At 49.1% G+C, this 21,882-nt stretch overlaps 1 protein-coding gene across 2 annotated transcripts in view; it reads left to right on the top strand.

Annotated features, from left to right (window-relative positions):
- The window catches only part of NDUFA10 (NADH:ubiquinone oxidoreductase subunit A10), a 67,145-nt gene extending 45,517 nt beyond the window's left edge, over window positions 1–21,628 (top strand). The window contains exon 10 of one of the 2 annotated variants that reach the window (XM_017875580.1): window positions 21,399–21,628. In XM_017875580.1, coding sequence (XP_017731069.1) covers window positions 21,399–21,428 — 30 coding nt within the window. In that variant the 3' untranslated portion in view covers window positions 21,429–21,628. Of the gene's footprint in view, window positions 1–818; window positions 872–21,398 lie in introns of those variants that run through there. The other variant, XM_017875579.1, reaches the window with a different exon arrangement.
- Window positions 21,629–21,882: the final 254 nt, after the last annotated feature.

The following is a 21,882-nucleotide window of genomic DNA, read 5'->3' as shown; positions in this document are numbered from 1 at the left end:
TCTCCTTGCACACACCCCTGAGAGAGTGCAGGCCTTCCCCAGGACCAGGAGGAGATGGAGAGTTTTTCTTTCTAACAAAAGGCCCCACCCTGGCGAGAGTGGCTTCCTTTTATCTGGCCATCCGACGGACAGCTTGTACTAGCAGCGATTTCCGTCAGATGCTGAGGGGAAAATACAACCGTTGCACAAAAAACACATTAAAAATCAAACCCTAACTATAAAACCCATTTTCTCCAACTCTTTTCTTTCCTTTGGAAACAAATACTCATGGTGTAATAGGAAGGCAAATGTTCATGAAAATGGAGTTTCTTTTGAATCATTTGTGTTTCAGGTTGCCTTCATCTCATTCCTGTCTAGTTCATCTGAAGACAACAGGCATAGCTAGAAAAATGGAAAGTGTGTAGGAAGAGAGAGGGCCCGGAGACAGGGATGTGTGCAGGTGGAGGTGTATCTCATCTCATCAGAACAGACGGAGAACATGCCAGAGCCAGGAGCCATCAGTCTCTGACACCTCAACTCACAGAGGCCACTGGGCAAGGACAGTTGAAGTTGTTTTTAGTTGGGTCACAGTTAGAGGTTCTGAGGTTTAGCAAGAATTATTGTGAAGTTTGAATTGCTAACAAAATTAAATGCTGTTTTCTATAATTACATGTTGGAAGAAGAAACCGTAACTACAATCAAGACAAGAAGCGAGTTTTTTAGAAAAGAGTTCAGGTTTTGCTTTTATGAAAATTGCAAAAGATAAGTAACTAAAGGAAAGTAAAGTCAGCCTTTATCAGAGACGGGGTGAACAGAATTGTCTCTTCCTAACCTTGCAGCTGGGGATCCCCTACCCTCGGTGGGCTGCGCGGAGTGAAAGAGAGGGTCCTGAAATGCTTCTCACTGGTCTTTGGAGGTGAGGAGACCTTCTTATTGGTTTTCAGGTACACGCGTCAGGTCACTGGTTTGCTGCAGGGGAGCAAACAGTATTCGAGGACATTCCACAGAGAACGTGTGAATATTAGAGCAGAAGGTTTTTGGCGGCCAGTTATTTCCTGGAGCAAGTGGAGGCCATGGAGGCCTTTTCATGACAGTGGTTCCCAGAAGCCCATTACCCTGGTAGGCAGTTTCTCGCTTTCTGGGAGACTTTTTTTTTTAAATGTTAAAAATACGTGTTTTAGCCAAATTCTGCCACTAACATGAGAATTTCTATAATCCCAATTAATGTTACAAAAATAATAAAATTACTAAAACTGTGCCTTATACTTTCATGAGAAACTTAAAATATGCTTGCACTGTGCTTCTGTAAATAGGTGGTCTGTGTATTGTAACACACCCAGGACGTTGCATGCATATTTTATGATGGATATTGCCCTTGTTGATACTTGGAGGTTAGGAGTTATTAGGTTGCACTTCTGATTCTTGGGAAAGGAGTAATGCTTTGACCTTTATTCTTTAGATTAAGTATTATAGTCTTCGTTTTTCTTCCAGGATTTTCATGATTTTCTGACTTTAGTGTTTTTGCAGTTTTGCCAGATGGGTCTGGATTTGAATTTTTCTTTATGTGCTATTTGCATCTTGTTGGTAGGGTCTTATTCCTTGCTGGTAATTCCCCGTTGCCTCTCTTTCTGTGGACACTTTAAACCTAGTTACTTTATGCTCTGTCTCTGGAGTGCTGCTCTGGATACTGTTTGATCTTCTTCATTGTTTCTTCTTCTCACCCATGGTGACTTCTTTTCTTCTCTGTGTGGAGACTTTGGGTGCTGAGCTTCTGCCCTGTGGGGCTGCATCCGTGGGCATTTGGTGAGAGCGGGTCCCTTCTGAGCCAAGCTGCCAGATGAAGTACAGGATGCCAAGGTAAGCTTGAATTGAGAGCAGCTAGTATTTTAGTATAAGTATGTCCCAAGGATGTTAACCGGGTATCCTATATGATTTCCCAGTCCTGGCAGCCCTACTCTTGAAAGGACCCTTTGCTGTTGCCAGGCCTCAGATTCCTGAGGAGCAGGGAGGGATTGATGGCACCTTTGTTGCTTGTGGTATTCCAGGCCCTGGAAGTAATGTGAATTTCAACCCTCAAACCTGTGTGGGGACAGGCTCTGGTTACGAATTCCCAGTGGAGGGTGGTTTCACCACTGGGTGCCAGCTGGGGTTTCCTTGCTGGCAGGGGGCCTTCTCCCCGCACTGAGGGCATGGCCCTTCAGGAGTCCCCTCACAGGGACGCCAGGCCGTGTCTTCTGGCTCTCAGCAGCTCTTAGGCGTCCCCAGGGCACTGCGGCTTCAGCTCACCACTCTGGCTTTTCCACTTGCTCTTCGTTCTTAGCCCCTTGTGATTACTTGCGGAGCTCAGCAATACATGTAGAAGCATTTCCAGAGGTTTTATATCAAGAGGTTTTTCAGCATATTAGGGCTGCTGCTTTGCTAGAAACAGAAGCCTCCCTGTTTCTCTTTATATTTGGAAAGCCTGCTTTGGTGCTGGTTCTTTCTGTAGTCCTTCTGTGGAGGGCCTGTCTGAATTAGAAAGTCTACATTTTATATACTCAATAGCTATTTACCCAGTGAACAATCCCCCAGAATGCAGAATTGATTAAATCCCCAAACCCGAAGGCACAGAAGGGAAACCTGGCTGATCAAAGAATTCTTGCCTTTTAATTTAATCAGAGTTCTATCCTGGGGATAGAGTCAGGCATCTTGGGAGCGCTAAGGTAGTAGGAATGACAGTTTACCCCAATACCTGCTGCCAAGCCTGACATTTCAGACCCCCTGCCTGACAGTGTCATCTCAGTGTCCTACCACTTCTGCACTTAGCCCTGAGCAGATCTTTATCGTGCCAGGCACTGTTGCAAGCATTGGGGCCACACCCGAGAGTGAAGCCAAGCCCTGCCCTCGTGGAGCTCAACTCCTAGTGGGCAGGGAGAGCAGATGATAGACGGACAGGGCTCCAGGGTCTGGGAGAAAGCACAGCCGAGGAGGCTGCCCTGGAGAGGGGTCTCAGGTACCTGACACAGGGGACAGAGGGATGCAGGGGTGTAGGGGAGCAGGCGCTGCAGGGGAGTGAGGGATGTGGTGGTGTAGGAGCAGGCACCCCTGGAAGGCAGGAACAGGTGGACACGTTCTGGAACTAGAGAAGAGCCCGTCATAGTGAGGTGTGATGCGGGTGGGGTGAGCTTGAGCAGGGAGTGAGGTGAAAAGGCAGCAGGTCAAGGTCAGCCGGGGTCTGCAGCTACCGCGGGGACCTCAGTTCAGCTGTACTCCTGGTGAGGTGGTGGCATTGGCGTGCCGGAGAGTGGCATCATCTGGGTTTCAGGTTCAAAGGGTTGCTCTGCTTGCCACGTTGAGTTTCAACTGTGGGGGCAAAGGCAGAGGGCCAAGGCGGTCAGGGAGGATCCTGGTGGTGCAGGTGAGAGTGCTGGCGCCATGGGCGGGGCCCCTGAGAGTAGGCATCATCTCTTTTCCCGAGAGCCCCGACTTACCAGAGGCATTGTTGCCCCTCCATGTTCAGCCAAGTTGCTTCTTTGCTTTTCAGTTTTTCAGAATTAAGCAGACTATTGCTGAAGGATTCCAACAGAGGGAGTCAGGGAGGAGGTGCAGGGTGGGGAGCGGCTGCTGAGGGGCTGGTGGTTGTCTTTCCTCACCGGGCGGTGGAGCCCGGCGCCTCTGCTGTATTGCCTCTCCTGCAGAGTTGTGTGTGTGACTGGAGGAAAGGGATGGAGCGAGTTCAGCCAACACTGGAATCTTGCTATAAAGCACATTAGAGACAGGTAGTAGCAGCTGGGTGGGGTGGGGCTATGGGGTGGGGTTCTAAGATAGGAATCTGCCATTTGTAACAATAAGACTTTGGTATAAAGGCTTTAGTTTGGGAATCCCAGGCATACTTCCTCATGGATATTTTCCTGACCCTTATGTTTAATTTACTGATGGATGGATGAGCCCAGAAAGGGTTACTCAGGAGAGCACTTCTCAGGGAGTGGGGTGACGCTGGGGAAGCTCGCCCACCCTGTGTCTGAGCAGATTTCTGAAGTCTGTTTGGAGCTTATACATTGAAACAAAGCCGTTATTCTAACTTTCATATGAAAAGAGTTCCATGTCTTTTAAGACACTTTTTATTAGAGCTCAAATTCTTTTATAAGCAGAAACTCCTTTTCAGGTTTCTAAAAGCATACAAACAGTGGGAAGACAGATTTCTTCCCCACATCACCTACAGGTGGTTCGCCCACACCTATTTCAATAGACCTTATTTTAGCGACTTACCTTTATCAAATGGTTCCAAAGTGTTTCAGCCTCGTTTTAACAGAACAGCAGCTCTTCCTTTTCAGACTCATAGTTTTCATAACATTTAATTAAATTTTGTAATTGCAGTGACAAGTACAACTGGCATCGCTGCTGGGAAACAGACCACTGACTCATACCACTTGGTGGGAGGGATGGAAGTGCCTGTGGTCCAGCAGGAGCAGATCCTGCCCCTTGGTGTGCTGTGTAAGCTGGCCTGCGAGTGGTCCAGTCGGGGCTGGTCAGGGGAGCTTTCTGCTGAAAGGAGGATGTGCTGTGTAAGCTGGCCTGCAAGTGGTCCAGTCAGGGTTGGTCAGGGGAGCTTTCTGCTGAAAGGAGGAGGAGCTGGTGAAGAGGACCAAGCTTGCCAATGTTAGGAGGCAGGCCAGACTGCATGGGCCCTGGGTACCAGCAGAGGAGCCTGTAGAGTGGCCTTGGTGTCTTTCAGAGGCTGCAGGAAGGTCAGGGTGGTGAAGGCTGACCACGCCCAGGATACTGCATTGATGACCAGGTCATAGGTGAACCTTGAGAGAAGTGTTAGGAGACTGGTGGGAATTAGAGATTCCATCTTCTATAGCTTGTTATTTTGTCTTGTTTTTAAGAGCTAAGGCATTCTCTGTGTTTATAGACAAAAGGGTTAAGTGCTTGTGGAAAGAGAGAAAAAACGCAAGAGAGGAATGGGACCGTTGATGGAGCAGGGATCCCAGAGGCGGGGGGAGCCTCTTAGCTCATCAGAGATCCCAGTTCACCGAGCAGGCATGGCCAGGCCAGATCACTGCTTGTTTCATAGGACCCCAACCTAGCTGAGGGGAGGTTGGAGGGATGGGTGAGGGCTCTTTCCTCCCACGGGGAGACACTCTCTGTTGGATTGGCCATGTGTGGAGTGGAGGCACAGAACCTACATCCATGGTGCTGTGAGGGTAGGTGAGAAAGCCAGCTGACCCATGCTGGGTGGTTGACCAGGCCCAGTGACCACGTTGGCCATTGTCATTGAAGCATCTCATTCCTTGATTAAAATCCACTGGTGCTCTTCACATCACAGGACCAGTTCCGGACAGTAGATTACAGCCATTTGATGTGTCACATTTACGTTCTCCTAGCATGAAAGCAGCAGTTTGTGTGCTTAACATAATAAATATGCATGGTTGAGCTTCCTGGATGTGATGGCTCATGAGTCTCTCTGGAACAGACTGATCTTGGAGATGTCTTGACTGGCCTGTAAGGGGCACGCTCGTCCAGCTGTGGAGCACGCAGGGGGTCAGATCTCCACACAGATCTGACCACTCCACACAATGGTTCTGGTTCCTGTGAATTCTCTCATCTGCATGAAGGGCCGGCTGCCTTTTCTAGGTGTCGGGGAAGCCTGTTGTTTCCCACCAGCTGCACCCTTGAATGGGGCCTCCAGAAACAGGAGCAGCGCCAGGGGCGAGTTAGAGGGCCTAGCACGCCACACTCAGGGACGGTGGCGGGACACTGGCAGGAACAGTGGCAGCTTGTGGCGCTCCGGATCCCAGGTTCCTGTGCCCGCCCAGCTGTACCTGCCAATGGATGGGTGACTTTGAACTGAGCGAGAAGACGGCAGTTGGGGTCTAGTGGCATTCGTTAGTTAGGAAGAAACTCCAGCTACCCATTCTAGACTTCCTGTCTCTCTCATCTGTCTGTCCTTATCCCTGACCCTGGCTTCCAGTCTGAGTTTAGGGAGATCTCCTCGGCGGGGAAGATTTCCCAGCTCTTCCTGTGGCTGGATGGAGTCAAAGGCACCAAGACCTGAGTCTAGGAAGGGATCAGCCAACTCATTTTTCTTCCTGGGGTTCTGTAATTTTTGCTTTGTTTGCCCTTGTGTAATTATAAGAGGTGCACAGCTGCTGCTGTTGATGCAGTTGTCTAAATCAGTGGTGCCCCAGAAGTTGCAAGTGTTCTGGGAGCTGCTTTTACTGAGGGAATCATGTCTTTTTACTGGAACTCCTTCCTAGGGCCTCTCTGAGCTCTCATAGCCTCTGGCGCAGCTCATAGTTTCTGGCTCCGCATGGTGGAGTCGCCTCGCTTTCTGCTGTGGCTCTTGCTTGTCACTCTGCAGTGCACTCAAGGCTATTCAGCCTGTCAGCGGGAGCTCCACCTTCCCTGTGCGTTCATCTGGCCCCCATTTCGCTGCACTCGGTGCCAGACACTGCACCGGGGCTGGAGACACAGCCCGGTGTCCACACCCTGGAGACTCAGCAGAGACACGTGCACAGAGGGTACAATGGAATCGCAGAGGCTGTGGGAACCGTGAGAGGATAGGGATGTGCGGTAGGCTGCTGTGTCTGGGGTCTGAAGGCTCGCATCTCACAGGATGGGTATGAGTTTGCCAAGTAGAAAAAAAAAGAGTCTTGGCGGGGGCAGTTGAGGGAGGAGGAGGATGGCTGTGAAGGCCAGAGGCTGCAGGGCATGGCCAGCAAGGGCCGTGATGTGAGGGGAAAGGAGATAGTGGCCCTGGGGCGAGCATGATGTGAAGAGAAAGGAGACAGCGCAGGTGGGAGGGTGATGAGTGGGGCGAGATCGCACAGGGTCTTGGAGTGGACTGTGGAGCTTACTTTTCATCCTAAGCCACGTGTGATTACAGCAGGCATGAGATGAACCCGAGGAGTTCAATATAACCGAATTAGAGAGCCTTGCACATTGTTATATAACCAAGTCTTGAATTACAGTATAAAGAACTTCTTATCAGCATTGATGGGATAATTAAGAAAGGTTGTCAGAAGTGTTGGAATTTGAACCAGAATTTGAGATTCATAGATCCTGAGGATTTATGGGCTTTATTTAGAGTAACTTCTTGACTATTAGAAACTCTATCAGATAAATTTTAAGGGATTGGAAAACAGAGACCCAGAGAAGTTAGCTCAAGGTAAGACTACTAAATGGATGACGTGGAGTGATGGTTAAGATGACATTTTCCTGACTGGTGCTGTGGCTTTGGTTGGGAACAGCAAGAGATACAGAACCGACGGGCTGGGTTCCGGGAGGGTGGTTGGCAATAGAAAGTGTGGATGCTTGAGCCAGGAGGCTCTTAGGATTAATCTGGCAGCCATGGCCTGCAAGGTAGGGGGAGGCTGGTGGAAGGAAGGATTATGGGCGGGGGGATGGAGTGTCATGGGCTGAATAGGACCTGACAGGAAGGGGAAAGAGCAGAAAGACGGAGGCTGAAGAGGGCACCGCTTCTGCTGCTGATCACAGGGGTAACAATGCCAGGTCACCCCGAGCCCCTACTGTGTGCTGGGCACCATGCTGTTGCCACAAGAAGGCACTGTTATTCTTATTCCATTTGCAAATGAGCAGTTGGACACAGTGACTTTCTGAGGTCCTGCAGCTTCTGGGAGGGCAGGACTCACATTTGGGCAAGTGTGTCCGGGCGGCCGTGCTGCTTCCCATTCCGCTGCTGCTTGCAGGGCCCTTGGGGTGAGCACCGTGCACAGACTAAGGCGTGGGGGTTGTATTAGGCTGTTCTCACGTTGCTATAAAGAAATATCTGAGACTGGATAATTTACTTAAAAGGGTTTTATTGGCTCAGAGTTCTGCAGGCTGTACAGGAAGCATAGCAACTTCTGCTTCTGGGGAGACCTCAGGAAACTTGCAATCATGGCAGACAGTAAAGGGGAAGCAGGTACAGCCTAACATGGCAGGAGCAAGAGAATGGGGTGGCAGAGTGTCACATATTTTTAAATGACCGGATCTTTGGTGGTGGAGTGTCACCTATTTTTAAATGACCAGGTCTTTTGTGAACTCAGAGTAAGAGCTCACTCATCACCAAGGAGATGGCCTAAGCCATTCATGAGAGATCCGCCCCCATGATCCAAACACTTCCCACCAGGCCCCACCTCTGACACTGGGAATTACATCTCAGCCTGAAATTTGGAGGGGACATCCAAACTCTCATTTGATGAACTTGCTGGTGACACAAGTACACAGACTAGTAAAGAAAGACCTTTTCACAATAGAGTGGATCTTAGATTTTCATATAAATAGAAGGGTTTATGATTTTTGGTTTTGTTGGTCCTGTGACCTTGGAGTTTTTGACCAATCCTGTCACTGGTCTGGCTAGTGTCCTGGTGGCTCTCAGGCGCCTGTCCACACTCTAGGCAACACCCAGCGCTAGGGCACTGATGCCTCAGGAATCCAAGTTTTCATCTAAAACAGCATTTTCATGGGGTGCGGTGCTCACACCTGTAATCCCAGCACTTTGGGAGGCTAAGGCGGGCAGATCACTTGAGGTCAGGAGTTGGAGATCAGCCTGGCCAACATGGAGAAACTCTGCCTCTACTAAAAAACACAAGAATTAGCCGGGCATGGTGGCGAGCGCCTGTAATCCCACCTGCTCGGGAGGCTGAGGCATGAGAATCGCTTGAACCCAGGAGGCGAAGGTTGCAGTGAACCAGAATTGCCACTGCATTCTAGCCTGGGCAACACAGTGAGGCTCCATCTCAAAAAAACTAAAATTAAATAAAAGTAAATAAACAAGTAAAGCAGCATTTTCAGAGGGGCACGTGTACCTGGGGTCTGACCAATATTTATGAACACGTTTTTCATTGGCGACCCTCATTGTGTGCTTGGAATTGACCCTGTATAAGTTCATGAAAATGCTGAATGTGTGCAGGACAGGCTGCTGATTCTTTAAAGTCATGTTTTAAACATTGTATCAGGTCGCTTTTTATTTCTGTGCAGCCCTTCCTTGGATTAGACAAACTGTGATTCGGTTTCTGCTTTACCAATTCAGTCTCTTTTCAATGGAAGGAGGCCAGATGCTGTTAAGATACTGCACTCCCTCCGTGAAGCTGATCGTGTCCAAGATAGTTGCTAGGACAACAGAATCTTCTGTTTTCTCTCCTGCTATTTTTATTTCTTTTACTATCTCAAGTTGTTTTCATTTTCAGTATTGAGTTCTCCCTTAACGTTTTTTAAAATAGAGATGTTTTTAGTAACTTTAATGTTAATACTGTATGTTCTTGCCTTTATGAAATTCACCTTGCAGAAAAGCACTAGGATCAGTTGACCTAAACATGCTGGAGACGGAAGGCAGGACGTGATTGCTTTAGATTCCTCATGACATTCAGACCTTACTTGGAACTAAGTTTGGTATCTAGTTGCGTTAAAATACAAATTTTCAGTTTAGAAGTTACTTAATTGGGTTTGAAAGTAAATGCATAATGCCTTCAGTGTTCTCTCCACTTTGTGCCCTGCCACATGCACTGTGAAAATTAATCATTGAAACTCAGCATTCATCTGTATGCCCCGGTTATTTACATCTCTGTATATAGAAAATTATCAGCATGTGTCACTCGAAGAAGATGATTGGCATAAAAGGTGCTCTTTACCGGGTACTTTGGTTGGTATGTGATTGTTGCTGGTATGTGGTATCTGCCTGTCTACTGATGGAAAGTGATAAGATAATGTCTTCCCTGCAATCTGGAAAACCAAGTGCCCTGACTTTACTGTATGTTGACATATTATTTTGTTTATTTTAGAATTTTTAGAAAGCATACCATTTTCAGGTTTAAAACAAGCGCTTAGGAACTTTTCTGTTATTCACAGCTAATAAGAGTTAAGGAGGATTAAGACATTTGAACTGTTGTTAATACTCATTGCAACAAATTTGACAGCTAAATAATGATATATTTGTAGGAAGCTATAGTTTTATGTGCTAAAAAATAGAATACACATTTTCAAAACAAAATATGGTTTTGAAAGTTGACTGATAAAAGAATTTTTGGAAATTGGTGCCCATTTTGTTATACTGGATTTGTGTTCTACAGTAACGGAAATTAAGGGAAATTGTGTATCAGAGAAATGTCTTTAATATCTATAATCCTCTTCTTTAAAATTAATGAAGAACTCTAAGCAGAATCCATTAGCATGTATATGTTATAATGGAACATAGGAGTTGGAAACTGGAATTTCCAAATCACCCCGGAACTGTGCAGTAGTTTGAAGTTCCTTAGTGCATCTAGAGAGAGGGGAGCCAGTCATGCCTGGCATAACCCATTTCTTGCCCCAGCGGAGTGAAGCCAATCCAGTAGACAGGCTGCCCTCACTCAATCCTTTTTTTAATTTATATTTACAGTAATACAATAAAGGATTTGTTGCTGGAATATACACATATTTATTTATAAGTATGTTTAATATTTATCAATATATTTACAAATATATGTATACATGTACACACACACACACACACACACACACATCCTTCATGAAAACTCTTTCCACTGGGAAACGGTGAGCATCCTTGAATGTCCCTGAGGTGACTACTAGGATATAAACATTCCCCAAGGGAAGTTCTTTGAGTTACATATGAAAGGACCTACAGAAAGATTGGAGTCACCTTTATCCGAGTGGAGTGGATTGTGGATCATAACCTAACAGACACCCAAGAAATCTCATAGCTGAGACCTTGAGCAACATACCTTTACTATGTGCTGATTGACAGATAAATGGAAAATTGGAGGGAATGAGGGGATTTCAGTAAAACCTCATATAAGTAGCATGTGATTGAGGAAAGAGCTTATTGTGTTATTTCTAAGAGTTAGCACACTAAACGTCACAGTTTAATTCAACGAATATTTACATGGTATGTGGGAAAAAGGTCCTGGACTTGATCATTAAAAGGTCTGGGCTCCTCTTTCAGCTTGCCACCAGCTAGCCACGTGACCTTGGGCAAGTCAAGTCTCTGAACACCCGTGTCTCTTTTAAAATGGAGACTGGGCCTACCTTTACCTCACACTGTCAGGGTCACATGAGATAACACTAGTGAAAGGGTTTCTGCTTAGAGGCTGCCTGCTAGTATCAGTGAGTATATCAGTGACTGCGTTGGACATGACTTTTTGATGAGAACCAAAGGAAAAGTCAAAGGCTGAAGGGAGCTCTGAGAAGGAAGGGGCGTTATTTCATGGCGTGATTCGAGGAGGCCGAGGTGGCTCAGGACAGCACTTCAAGAAGAGTGAGTGGCATAGGCATTCCATAGAGAAAAGTCATGACCTTGGCCAGGAATAGCAAGTCAGCTGCAGTGCTCAAGGAAGGTCTTCCTGGAGACCTTTGCGATGTACCTGGGTGGGGAGATGCTTGTTCAGGAGTTTTCTTTGGCTTTCTCCTGAATGACATTTCCTGAGATAGATCTACTATCAAGTTAATCACACTCACTCACCAAATAAGTTCTTTTCTACTTCCTTTTTACAAAGCAGCATTTGAGAATGTTTTTATGTGGTACTTCTTTCATTACCGTGGTTCTCCGATAAGTAACTGCATAGAGCAGTAGGTAGGGCTAAGTGTTAGAGGCTGTCTTTGCAAAAACTGAAATAATGACACAGAGAAGTTTGTCCATACAAACGAATGATTCAGTGACATCTGTTGTCATTAGCCAAACCTTGGATAGGAACTTTCTTAGAGGGAGGTGAGGTGCCCTCTCTGACTGAATTACCTGCTCCTCCTTACCTTACATTTCAACCATGTATACTCGCAGATGAGATGCACATTTACATCTTTCCCTGGGTTCTTTTTAGACTGGTAATGTACTGTAGTGCCATCTTATCTCCTTTGTGGACTTACGAGCTACCCCTCTGTATTTCATTTCTGATGATTGCCGTAGGGTTTCGCCATGGGCATCTCTAGCTTGCCACAGTCAACCCACACATTGTCTGCATGTAACCGCCTCACACAGAGTGCAGGTATCTGACCCGAGGCCACAGCTGTTGCTGCCTTCTGTGTTGTTTGTGCTGTTGTTCTCATACACTTTGCCAGAAACCACACAATGGACTGTTGTGATTTTGGCTTTAAACAGTAACTTTTAAAGAGATTGAAACAGGATTTTTTAGTCTTTTATCCTTCCCTCCACCATTTCTGATGTGCTTCATTCCTTTGTGTGGATCTGAGTTTCTACCCAGCATCATCTGTCTCGTGCGTGAATAACTTCCTTTAGCAGTTGTTACAGAACAGGTCTGGGAGCAGTGAATTCTAGTAGCTGTTGCTTTTCTGAAAATACGTAGTTCAGCTTCATTTTGCTGGGTATTTTCATTTGATATACAATTCTAGGTTGACAGTTTTTTTTCTCCCTCCAACACATAAAAGATACTCCATTGCCTCTTGGCTTGCACAGTTTCTGATGAGAAGACTGCAGTTCTTCCTCACTTTGGTTCTTGTGCCTGATGAACCTTTTTTCCCTTCGGTTGTTTGTAAGATTTTCTCGTGATCTTTTTCTCACTAGTTTTTCGTAATTTAATTATGGCGTGCCTCTGCATGGTTTTCTTGGTATTTATCCTGCCTGGGGTTTATTGAGTTTCTTGGGTGGCAGGATTATCCTTTTCAGAACACATGGAAAATGTTTGGTTATTATTTCTTCAGATTTTTTTTCTGTCCTTCCCCTTTTGGGGACTCTTATGTATCCATGCATTAGGTGACTTGCTGTTTTCCGCAGGTCCCTATGACTCTGTCCATTTGTTTTTGGCTTTTTTCTTTCTGTGCCTAATTTTGGATAGTTTCTGCTGCTCTGCCTTCAAGCTCACTTATGTTTTCTGTGGGTGTATGATACGCTGTTAATTGCATTGTGTTGGTTTAGGTCTTCCAAGAATCAGAAGCCAAGAGATTAGATGTCGAAGAGGTCTATTGGAAGAAAGCACCTTTGAAGGGTCAGGGAGAGGAAGCCTGAGATGGCAGGAGAGCCTTTGCTCTTCCTTGCCCAACTGTGACAGGAGACAGGAAGAAAGAATCCAGGAAAGATTTGGCCAGGCTGATGAGTGTTCTAGAGCCAAAGATGCCTGTCAGAGAGTCCCATGTCCACAGGAACAGCTGGCACCAGAAGCTCTTCTGTGCTCCATCACTGACTGGGCATGTTCTATAACGTGTGTGGCCGTGGCATGAGCAGGCAGCAGGTCCTGAGGGTCGACAGATGCAGGGTCAGGAGCAGCAGGAGCGTTGCAGAGGAGCATACTTTCCTCCCTGCAGCAGGAGCTCTGCACAGCACATTTTCATGGCCACCACACTTATCCAGTAGAATTGTGTTTCAGGAATGCTGTTTTTTAGCTCTAGAAATTCTGTTTGGTGCTTTTTATGTTTTCCAATTCTCTCCTTATTATGGTTTTCATTTAATTCTTAGAGCGTACTGAACATTTTTATAACAGCTGTTGTAATGTCTTTGTTTCCTAATTCATCGTCTTTGTCAGTTCTGAGTTGGCTTGATATTTTCCCCTTGTTATGGGTTACATTTTCCTGTTTCATATGCAGAGAGATGTCTCATTGCTTGCCATACGTTGCAAATTTTACGTTTTTGAGTGCTAGATCTTGTTCTGTTCCTTTGAACTGTGTTAGAACTTTTTTTCTGACAGCAGTTAAGGTACTTACAAGTCAGTGTAAACCTTTTGAGGCTTGATGTTTCAGCTTTCTGGTGAGCCTGCAATGGGCTTTCTTCAGGAAGGGCTTAGCCCGGCACTAAGGCATGGCCGTGGGGTCCCTGTGGAATGGTGCATGTGTGCGGCAAGAGGCCCCTCTGCTCTGGCCAGTGGGAGCTTGCTGACTCTTAGCCCTAAGTGAGCTCTGGGAGTCATCTGCTTGCAACTCCCCAGAAACTGTTCTTTCCCTGAAGTCGGCTTTGTCCAGCTTCATGGAGTTTTACCCCCTGCACACACTAATTGGTACTCAGCCAAAGACCAAGTGGGTCCTCTGTGCAGATTTCTGGAGCTCTTTTTCTGCCTAGGCCTCACCCCTTTAGTGCTGTACTCCCTAAAATCTAGTAATTGTGTCCTGCCCAGAGTCAGATGCAACCACCAGACTCAGTTTCTCCAGTTTCTAAATGCATCTGGCTGGGAGGTAAGTTCAGACCCTGTTACTGCCTCATGGAAGGAAACTGTTGACTGTTACTTGGCCTGATGCCTCTCACATAGGCCCTAATGGTGTAACTGATTGCCCAGGAGCTGCGTAGTTCACGTCGACTGAAGTCTGGGGTGTATTTCGGGAGGAGGCATTTTTCCATCTTGGGGCTTCTTTAAGACCACAGGGCTCAAGTGTGCGCTTGCTACTCCGCGGAGGCCATGCTGTGTGCATTGTGTGCATTTGCTGTCTCCTCCGTCCTCCTGAATGGCCGCCTCTTCCCTACTGATCCGCACCCTCTCCGCACCTGAAGCCTCTGTCCGCGCCTGAAGCCTCTGTCTGTGTGGTCAGGTGGGATTTCTCCACCCTTTTCGCCCTGCATCACCTTCTGTCTTCTACTTTGGGCTTCTCCCACATTCCAACTTGTTTCTAGGTTTTATGGAGCCAGAGAAGAGAGGACTGCCTTCGTTCATCTCTCTCAAAGCAGTTAGGACCCAGTGTTCATGAGTACAAGGAGTTTCCTCCATTAGAATGAGTGTGTGTGTGTATGTATATGTGTGTGTGTGTATGTGTGTGTGTGTATATGTGTGTGTGTGTGTGTATATATATTTCCTTGACTGATTTCTGTGCGAACAGCTGGCATTTGAAGCACTAATGTAGGACATGTCTAAATTGTGCACCCAAGAGAAGCACCTGGGAGAAGCCTCAGTGTGTGGCCTCGGCCCTCAGTGTGCGGCCTCGGCCTTTATGGCGCGGATCCCAGGTTGGCTGTAGCATTTAGAAGTGGGCACCTTTCTAACCTCAACTCAATCCAGTCCTCACGTTGAATCACACAAACTCAGTGGAGTCACTTTGAATAAAAGAACAGCATGTTTCATCTGCCTCTGTAACCCCACCTGAAGCTGGGGAATCACCCTGTTCCCTGCTGTTAACCGGCACAGGACCTGGCACCTGTGGGTACTTATGAAGTAATTGTGGGCTAAGTGAACTTAAACCATGTCGTGGACTCAGCTGTACTGTCTTGTCGTTGCCTTCCTGTCTTTCTTAGGCCAGTGATGAGCAAAGGTTTCCATTAAAGAGCCAGAGAGTAAAGATTCCTAGCTCTGTGGGCCACACAGCCCCTCACAGCTGCTCAGCTCTGCGCTCTGCAAAAGCACCACCAGCCAGTGTGTAAACGCGTGGACCAGGCTGTGCCAGTGAGGCCTCATTTACAGAAGCAGTCAGTGGCAAGATTCGATCTGTGGGCTCTAGTTTGCCGACCCGTGCATGAAGCACTAAAAGGCCAAGAGCCTGGTGTAAATTCCTAACGAGAAACCCAGGCTCTGAATCAGCCCCGAAGTGTAAGCAGCAGCATAATGATCTCAAGCAGCGTCTTGGCATTATTAAATTAAACCCATTCTGGTGGCTGCGTCAGCATCTATGGCCCTGTTTATTGTTTTTCCTTAAGCAAGCAGTTCCATTTCTAGAAATTTATCTTAAGCACATAAATCTAGAGGGGGCACATCAGTGTTATTTATGATGGGAAAACTGGGAACGGACACGACCATAGGCTGGAAGAGGCACAGCCTGATGTACAATGTGGGCCAGTGGTTAGGAGCAGACTCAGGAGCCAGCAGGACATGGCTCCAGTTCTAGCTCTGTGAACAGACTGGCCATGTGCCACCCTTAGCAAGTTACTTAATCTCTCTCTCCTTAGGGGAAAAAAAAAAAGAAAAAGGAAATCCTTGCACATGCTGTAAGATTCGAAAGATACATCAGAGTGTGCAGATGAGAGTAATGCTCCTCCTTTGTTCCCCAGCCGCCCAGGGCGCCTCCCTCAGGCAGCCCGGTTCAGGTTTCTTTGTGTGTAGCCTTCGGGTTGGGGTGGGAGAGGGTAGCAGTACCCACGTGGGTGTGTGTGCCATTCACCCCCTTAACTGTGAGGGTCAGGAAAATCATCATGTTGGTTTACATTAAGCGTGGACTTCTGACACACAGATTTGCACACAGATATTTGGGGGAAATCGGGAGGGGTTTGATGAGAGTGTCTGATACTGTCTCTTCTCCAGTCTTTCCTGTATGTGAATCAGCATGCGTGGGTGGGAAGAAGTCCAGTCTTGCTGGTTTTCTGGGAGAAGAAAGCCCAGATCCGAGTCCCCAAACAGGCTGGGCTGCAGTGCGTATACAGCCCTCATAGGTCGTCTTGTATTTGCTGATGCAAATGTGGACACCCTCTGCAGCCTGGGGCGGAAGCCCACCCTGCTTGTCCTCTGTGTCTGGCTCCATCGGGGGCCGCAGGGAGTTGTCATTTCCAGCCCAGCCCCCGGTGACCAGCAGCTTTCAGGGAAAGGAACTCGTTTTCTACATTGAGTCAGCCCAGGTTGCCGAGGTGACTGGGCAGGGAGCCTCCCAGTGTGCTGTCTGCAATCCCTTCCCGGCTCCAAGCCTTGCCCTGGAACACTCTGGGTGGGCCACCAGGGACGGACGCATGCCAGGGTCACGGGTGGAGGGCAGCTTAGCTGCTGGGCTCTGGAAGAGGACTTGGAATGTTTGGCTTTGTAATTTATTGAGGGTTTTTCCCTTTCTTTAGTAAACTTGACTTTTGATTTCTAATGGGAAAAGGAATGCAGGGAAAGAGCCTCCTGAAAGTGTTAAATTTGCCAGACCACTGTGAATCTAATGAGTCCAAAAGGCCTTGAATTCAGAGATCCAGCGAGGGAAACTCCGTTCACATTGTGCAGTAGAGGGGATTGCAGAGGATGAGCAGTGGAGGGGTTGGTTCCTTTTTCTGTTAGGCGCTCTTTCTTCTTTTGCTCTTTAAGGATTCTTGGTTTGCTCACCCGGTATGCACTCGGCAGAAGCCCCGACTTCTGACAGGAGGAAAATGATTTTCTTTTCATTTTAAAGTGGGTGTACGGCCTGCGCCTGAGATAGTTCACCACATGCCCTTTCCATCTCGGCCTTCGGACGCACAGCCACACACGTGTGTCACGCACCCAGGCACCGTGAACGAGCAGATCCAGGAAAGCGTGGCCCGGGAGGAAGGTCTGGTGAGGCCTGGTGTGGCTCCCGGAGTGGGGCTGCCCCATGAGGGAACGGGCTTTGCTGCTTTCCTCCCCGAGGCATTACCATGCGCTTTTCCTCATGTGATGAATGAGCACTGGGTTTGGGGGTTGAAGCTTATTTTAAATTAGCAGATACAGATGTGAAGTAGTAATGTAAACGGGATGGTTTTGCATTTTCCTGGTGTGAGATGCTCCAGATGAACCCCTCCCCACCGCATGGGTCTCTGTTGGCCTAAAACACTGAAAAGAGACCCCCAGGATCTGAGAACCCTCCTAGGTATCAAAGGCCAGAGAAGTCCAGAGACAAATTTTCCGAGACAATTAATGGCCAGTGGCTGGACTTAGCAGGTTTGGTATTCTGCTAGTTTCTATTCTCTGCTCTGATTTAAAATTCTATTTGCAAAGAGGAAAACGTAGCCAGACTGTCCCAAACCCAGCCCTTCCTCTGTAAGTACTGCTGTGAAGAAACCTGCATGGCTGGTCCTGTGTTTGGGTAGAACATTAAATGACAACTTTCATTGAAAAGCCCTGGGGAAGTTGACCCAGGGCATCTTAAGAGAGGGGCCCACTGGCCGCCATGTGGGTTTGCAGCAGGTTGGTTACACGGGAAAACCTTTCAGTTAATCTTCTGTTCAGGTGTCAACTTTCTGTTCTTTGGACATAATTCTGCAGTTGGGCCTTTAGGGAAAAAGAAATGAATTTCTGGGAGGACCACCTCTTGGATGTGGAACCAACTACATACACTGTTACTGTTTCCTGGCTGCCGCAGTCGTGTTTGAGTGCGGTTCTGCCGGAGGCGACCTGGCCTCCAGTGTGCCTGGAGGGCCTTGCTGCTTTCGCAGCTCTCTGACCTGCCACTTCCTCGTGTTTATGCCTTGGGGGTGACCCACCCTCTCCTGCACCCTCTGCCTGGTCCCCTGCACAGCTTTCTTCTTCCTATTGTACAGACGTGCCCCGGTATCTCCCATCATAAAAAGCAGACACCCCGCAGGAGTCACCTGTTGCTGCTGCTGCCAGCTACTACTGCCAGCTACTACTCTCTAGTGGCTTAAAACAGTACACATGCATCCTCTTAAAGTTCTGGAGGCAGAGGTTCTAAAATCAGGGTACAGGCGGGGCTGCCTCCTTCCGGGGGCTTAAGGGGAGATCCATGTCCTTTCCCTTTCCAGTTTCTAGAGTCCGCCCATGTTCCTCAGCGCCTGGCCCCACATCACTGTGACCGTTGCTTCCATTGTCACATCTCCTCTGATTTCTGAGGACCCTAGTAATGGTCTGGGGCCCACCCAGATGATCTCCCAGTCAATCCCCTGCTGCAGAGGCCCTTTTGCCAGGTGAGATCATGTGTTCACAGACTCTGGGGGCTGGGCATCTTGAGATGGAGATCTCCACCTCTCCTTGATGCAGAGACCCCGCCCACCAGCCCCCTGCACATGCATGGGCATGTAGGTGCAGACACACGTGCCATTACCTGGCGTGTGAAAGGCGGCCCGGGCGTTGTGTCCCCTTCCTCAGCTGCTGACTGCTTCCCCACTAATGTGGTCTTCCACCCCACTCCTCGTGTCCTCATGCAGAGCTCGTGACCATCTGGTGACCGTGACACGAGGCCGCCTGTGTCACGTGTGGTCACGCCCAGCTCCTCCTGTGGCCTGCACGCCTCACTCCTCAGTCCCTCTGCAGCCTCAGGCTGCAGCCGTGCGGTACTGCTCTTCAGCCTCTTCTCTTCTGCCTCACCCTGGGTGGCCGGCTCATGTGGCGCTGCCTCCCTCGGTAATGGGAGGTGGCTGCACAGCCCTGTCTTCTAAGCCACAGATGCAGTTTTCCAACTGCCTACGGGTCATCTCTGGGGCAGCCTGCCGTGGAGCCCCCACACCCTGCACCCATTCTGTAAGCAGACCCAACACTCACCTTCCCTGGGGTCGACCAGCTCTTTCTCTCTGTCACCCAGGCCTTCCTGACCCCATCAGGCCCTTTGAGGCCAGCCCCAGGTGCCCATCACTGCTCCCCAGTCCAGGAGCAGCACCAGCAGCCCGTCTGACACAGGTCACACCTTATGCCAAAGGTCTCGTCAGACCGTGAAGCCAGAAAGTCACGCCCCTCTCCTATGGTCTTCCTGCCACCTGTAGACACCTGTAGTTCGAGCAGCAGTGTTGGGGGATCCCCCTGACCCTGGAGGGTCCCTCACTCTCCAGACACCTCCCTGGACTCTGCCAGACCAGCTGCCTGTGCTCCCTGCTGGGATCCCACAATACCAAACCCCCTGGGCTGTCTTGGCGTCACTGGCTGAATGACCTGTGCTTTCATCTCAGTCTCTTTTCAGATGTCAAACTCCTGAAGGAGCTGGGCTTTTCTTTTTTCTCCTGTGTCCCAGAATTCTCCTGGTACCGACAAAACCGTCTGTATCCACCCTGTATCTTGGGCCAGAAAGCTGGAGTCTGGCTATGCCACCCACCCCTGCCTGCCTTTAGATGAGCATCGATGTAGTTAGGATGTCTGTCCCTCCAAATCTCACGTAGAAATGTGGTCCCCCGTTGGAGGTGGGGTCTGGTGGGAGGTGTTTGGGTCGTGGGAGTAGATCCCCCATGAATGACTTGGTGCCCTCCTTGAGGTAATGAGTATGTTCTCACAGAGTTCACATGAGACCTGCTCATTTTAAAGTATGTGGCAGCTCCCACGCCCCACCCGCTTCACGCTCTTGCTCTTGTTCCCACGTCCGCCGTGTGGCATGCCTGCCCCTGCTTTGCCTTCCGCTGTGATTGGAAGCTTCCTGAGGCCTTCCCAGAAGCAGATGCTGGCACCATGCTTCCCACACAGCCTGCAGAACTGTGAGCCAATTACACCTCTTTCCTCTCTGCATTACTCAGCCCCAGGTATGTCTTTATAGCAGTGCAAGAACGGACTAATACAGCACCGGCCCCTCCACTTCCAGGGCCCACTTCACAGCTGCACACCTAGGAGAGGGGAGAGGCTTTCTGGGGAGGAAGGGGGGTGACTCCCGGGTCTTGAAGATCCTCAGAGCTCTGCCTGTCCTGTGTCTGAGATGGCTGGTCTTGGGGCATCCTCTCTGCTGCTCCTGAGGATGTGTTGTGTGTCCGTCTGTCACGGTGTGGCCACCGTGGCAGAGGCCAAGCAAGGCACATTTCAGTGACTTGTGGTCCAGGCAGCCTTGGCCGTGTGGCTGGCTGTGAATGCCTGCTGCCGATTAGGATCGAGGAAAAGCTGATTCTTTTAAAAATGGTTTTAGTACCTGCTCTTAAGGGCAGAATTTGGAAGGGGTGTGTGTGTGTGTACACAAATTGGCTGTGTGCCCATGCTGGTTGGAAAATATGAAAAAACTCATCATTTTCCCACCTGCCATCGCTGGGCGACACACCGTGATAGGCGCTTTCCTCCCGGCTCCACATTGAGGTGGTCCTGCGGAGCAGCACTCCTCCTTCCGCCTCAGCCAGCCCTGTGCTGGCCACTTACCCTCATGAACAGTCTGTGCTGGCGGGGGCTCTTTGTTGCCCCCCAGATCTCCCTGTGCCCTGTGAGCTTGGCCTCTGTGGATCGCCACCTGGGCCCCTGACCTCTCCCAGATGGTGGGAGAAGTGGAGCTGTAACATCCCTCCTGCAGCTCCGTCACTGCCCAGCTCAGTCCCTGCTGGCCTCTCTGGCAGCATCCGCTCCTCCTGGGCTCTGTGGTCCCTTCCTCCTGTTGCTCCTGGAGCTGTTCAGTGGCTCCCACTAGGGTCAGTCCTGCAGTGCTTCCCCCTCCTTTGCTGGTTTTCCTCAACCCTGCCCACGTCTACTTAAAAGGCCTGGATGAAACTTAACTTTCCCACTCCGCCAAGGGCCCCTTCCAGCCAGCGGCCCAGCCTCTGCAGACTCTCTTCAGAGGGGATTTTACCCGGGGGCCGTTCAGAGATAACTTGGTGTTTCTGTTGGTGAACTGTGGTTTCTGGGCCCCAGCCCCATCCCTGTGTCTGCGTGGCTGTCCCTGTCCCCCTCCCGTGGTGCTTGTTGCCCTCCTGACATTAATGAGGACACTCAGGTGGCTCGTTTCCATTTGTGGCTCCCAGCCCTGGAACGGAAGCTGCTGGCATGCAGGGCTGGGTTGTGGTTTGTGTACCTGTGGCATCCTTGCACTCACAGGAGAGACCTGCTGCCACAGATAGGTGCTCACCAGCATTGTTGAATGAACTCGTGAATTACAGGCATCTGCCGGGTAAACATTGAACTAGGAGCTGGGAAAACATTTTTTCACTTTAAACAGAGTGCACCAATGCCTGTTTCCCCCCACAGCTGCCAGGCCGCAAGTACAGCCCTGGGTAACAACACCGAGGTGGGAGACAAGTGGATCTGGCTGAAGTGAACGGGCGCCTTCCGCTCCAGCTGCAGTCAGGCGACGGCCCAAGCTTGCACCAGCTGCACTCTTCTGGACGCCACATCGCTTTAAGAATCAGGGGAGGGAAATAATGCAAAAATTGCACAGTGGAAGGAGTAGGTCTCACAAAAAGCCAATCCATCCTGTAGTGTAGGTAATGGAGTCGGGGGAAACATCTTCCTTTCTGATGTTTGGAACCCTCTAGCTTTGTTTTGTGAATGGCCCCACACTCTCACTGGAAAAACAGTGGTCTGGCTGCGAAAGGGGCTGGCTCTCGGCGGCCCCTGTGGTTTCATACTGCCCTCTGTGTCATTCAGGTTGTGTACGTTGTTTTTCTTCCAACTTCCCAGAAATTAAAAGGTTTCCATGGGACTTTCCCATCGTGCGTCTGTGTGTGGTGCG

This window comes from Rhinopithecus bieti, unplaced genomic scaffold (genome assembly GCF_001698545.2).
Source record: "Rhinopithecus bieti isolate Rb0 unplaced genomic scaffold, ASM169854v2 scaffold_7884, whole genome shotgun sequence".
Classification (NCBI taxonomy): domain Eukaryota; kingdom Metazoa; phylum Chordata; class Mammalia; order Primates; family Cercopithecidae; genus Rhinopithecus; species Rhinopithecus bieti.
Note: the sequence above shows the minus strand (reverse complement) of the source record. Positions and strands in the feature narration are given on the sequence as shown.